The sequence below is a fragment of the Taudactylus pleione genome, unplaced genomic scaffold (assembly GCF_031769625.1).
Source record: "Taudactylus pleione unplaced genomic scaffold, aTauple2 ptg000182l, whole genome shotgun sequence".
In the NCBI taxonomy this organism is placed as follows: Eukaryota; Metazoa; Chordata; class Amphibia; order Anura; family Myobatrachidae; genus Taudactylus; species Taudactylus pleione.
The window spans coordinates 1,769,078-1,772,500 of NW_028284584.1; the positions used below are offsets into that span (position 1 = coordinate 1,769,078).

Here is a 3,423-nt window from a genome sequence, read left to right on the forward strand (position 1 = left end):
TGAGCGCACATTGTCCCAGGTGTTTGCATGTGAGCGCACATTGTCCCAGGTGTTTGCATGTGAGCGCACATTGTCCCAGGTGTTTGCATGTGAGCGCACATTGTCCCAGGTGTTTGCATGTGAGCGCACATTGTCCCAGGTGTTTGCATGTGAACGCTCATTGTCCCAGGTGTTTGCATGTGAGCGCACATTGTCCCAGGTGTTTGCATGTGAGCGCACATTGTCCCAGGTGTTTGCATGTGAACGCTCATTGTCCCAGGTGTTTGCATGTGTGCGCACATTGTCCCAGGTGTTTGCATGTGAGCGCACATTGTCCCAGGTGTTTGCATGTGAGCGCACATTGTCCCAGGTGTTTGCATGTGAACGCACATTGTCCCAGGTGTTTGCATGTGAACGCACATTGTCCCAGGTGTTTGCATGTGAGCGTACATCGTCCCAGGTGTTTGCATGTGAACGCACATCGTGCAGGGTTTTTGCAATGTGTGAATGCATACGTCCCAGGTCCATGACCCTGCTTTTTATCGGGGTCGGGCTGAGACCTGGGAATTTCCCGGAGCTTAATCTGAAAGGGATATTACAGTATTTAGTTGCTATAAACACAAATGAGGATGAATATATACATATAAAAATAATTTAAGGTGCCTCTAATATACTAATGCTTTATCAATATTGAATAAAAATATTTTGGAAAAACTTATTCTTTTAGCAGAAAGATTGTCCTTCTTATTGCAGGAAATGTTTCACAGCTAAAACAATTTAGATGTCTGATTTTATAGCTGACATGGACTAAACCTGCTATTAATGCAGTGACAGAACCTAACATACAAACCTTACCTTACACCGATAGGTGACCCAGCACGGGGGGAGGAGGTTCTGTATAACACAAATATAAATATAGAAGAGTTCAGGTGAATTGTTTGTTTTATTATAGTACAATGTCGCCCATCTGAATATATAATAAAATGTTACATACTTATAACTCTCAATGGAATGTAAATAGAAATACAGTAATCACATTTGACAACCAATAGCTTTAGAAAATAAGAGATATAATGCCCTTATATTATAATTCAGGTAAAAAAAATAACTTTGGCTTTGGACAGTACAAACATAAACAGTAGCAATTAAATATAGTTATATTTAACATACACAAAAAATAATAATAAAAACATATGGATTGCACTTAAGGTTTGAAGTTCAAGTATTAGGTACGGCTCAAATAGAACCAGCAATAGTTTGTTTGGATTGTCCATTAAGGATATTTTTGGATTAAAGTCTTTTTGTAACAAGTCCATTGGCAGTGGGAGGACAGGGGAAGAAAGAGGAGAACGTTTCAGGGAATTAACTCCTTGCTGCCAGAGACCTCTAACATCGTCTGTCGTTTGCTTCACTGACAGTCAGAAGTCAAAGACGTTGAGACTAGTTTGTCCCGCGCTGAGGTCAGATAATTCGGCTTCTGAAGCCTAGAACGAGGATCCAGGTTACATGTCCAAAGTAATCTACATACTGCAGTACATCCACCCTCCAGTACTGGTTCCAAGCGCCTCACAATACTAACGCTGCAATGAATGCACCTGGTCCACAAAGATGCACCACAAGTTTCATCACTCACATTAACCTGATGATTGAGTATGGTCTTTCAGTGCTTACTAACACAACAAGTGCAAAACTATACATCCCACATTGGCACAGAAGTGTCTCAGACTTAAAGATATGGAATGATGGTAAATCCAGAAATCTGAGGACCACTCTCTGCCCATCATTATTATGCCAGGCTCCTTGTGCCCTCTCTCCAGTCACCTCATCACTGGGCTGGAACTGAGGAATTCCATGTGTCCTCCTAGGTAAGAGGTTCTGCAGATATCTCCACTAGCTGTGTCTCTGCTTTAAGTCCTGAGCAAGGTCTGCCACAATTTGTCCCTAGTCTTGGACAACCTGCCCAGGAGGAATGTTTCTGCTCTGCTACTGTCCAGCAGCTGTTGCTGGGCACCAGGACTGCTTCTTGTCATGCTGGTGCTGACCCACCATGGTTTATTCCTGCCATCCACAACTGGGAGAAGAAGTTTCCTGTCAGGAATGGACCTTCTCCTCCTGCCATAGCCCTGGGAGCTAATTTTCCTGGCCGGAGCGGTGCTGTCCTTGTCTTTGTCCGTATACTGGTATAATTGGCTAGCCAGGGTATGGACGATGCAAGTGCCAAACTTACAGCCCCTGGATGAGATTTGATGGTGATTGCTGTGCCTGTATCTCTTCACACGAATGTGGACACCATTACTGGATGGGAAGGGAACACCACCATTAGTATATAAGCAACACGCTTTCCCAAATCATTCACCCAATATCTACATATATTTAGTCTGCGCTACAGAATATGTTGGCTCTTTACATATGTGTTATATATATATATACACACATATATATATATATATATATATATATATATATATACACGGCCGGCAGAAATATTGAGGCACTCATGGCATATCAGACACAGACTTCAAATATAATATAGTTACTTCAACGTTGTTTATTGAGCACATTGCTGATGACAGTGCTGTTGATATTAGTGATTCCTCTGACGGCAGCGGGCGAGGATTATGTAAGTATTGTGACTGCCGGATTCTCTCAAGCTTTATATATATATATGTACAGTATATAGACTGTATACCTGATCTGCATAATATATACTACCACACTCTAGTTGGGGAACAGACTGAAACAAGAAACAGTATACATACATACATACATACATACATACATACATACATACATACATAATGTTTAAAAAATAAAAAAGTGGATTACCTGATCGCAGGCACCAGTGAATCCTTTGTGTCTTCTGGTTTGACGACAGAAACTTGTGAGGTTGCATCACTGTTTGGGAAAGGTATCTGTACATCTGCCTGGAAATCTCTCCGGACACGATTCATCCCGATAAAGTTCCATCTGGGAGTGCACAGAGCAGGTTTGGTTACAGACCTATCTCAGCACATGGCGTCCTGTGCACTTGGCTTTAGGTAAAGTCATCATTAACTTACTTTTTTCTGTCTCCTGGAGTCACTTCTATTTTCCCCATAACTGAACCCAGGACGGTCAGATAGCTGATGTGTAACAGGAGCAGCTGAGCCAGTTCCATTCTGGATGAGATCCTAGAGGAGAAGCAATATCCAGTATTACAGGGATGTTATATCTGCATCTGTCCTTTCCCTGTATATTATATCAGCTACACTGCCCATACACAAGCTCAGCCCCCCTAGGACTCAGCATTGCACAGAAATTCCTCTATTATCCCCCATGCAAATAAACATCACATGCAGCTTTTATATGGGACTTCTATAGTCAGTGACAAAGCAGAGACACCTATACAGTATACAGTATACAGTGCTATGAGTGCAGAACAGGTAAGATATGAAGCTGACCTGC

At 42.1% G+C, this 3,423-nt stretch overlaps 1 protein-coding gene across 1 annotated transcript in view; it reads right to left on the reverse strand.

Moving 5' to 3' along the window:
• Positions 1-937: 937 nt before the first annotated feature.
• The window catches only part of ADM (adrenomedullin), a 2,527-nt gene continuing 41 nt past the window's right edge, over positions 938-3,423 (reverse strand). Inside the window, exons 1-4 of the mRNA XM_088476088.1 lie at positions 3,420-3,423; positions 3,039-3,149; positions 2,806-2,946; positions 938-2,274 (exon numbers count right to left, since the gene is read on the reverse strand). The exon at positions 3,420-3,423 is cut by the window's right edge and continues 41 nt beyond it. Coding sequence (XP_088332214.1) covers positions 1,887-2,274; positions 2,806-2,946; positions 3,039-3,136 — 627 coding nt within the window. The 5' untranslated portion in view covers positions 3,137-3,149; positions 3,420-3,423 and the 3' untranslated portion in view covers positions 938-1,886. The remainder of the gene's footprint in view (positions 2,275-2,805; positions 2,947-3,038; positions 3,150-3,419) is intronic.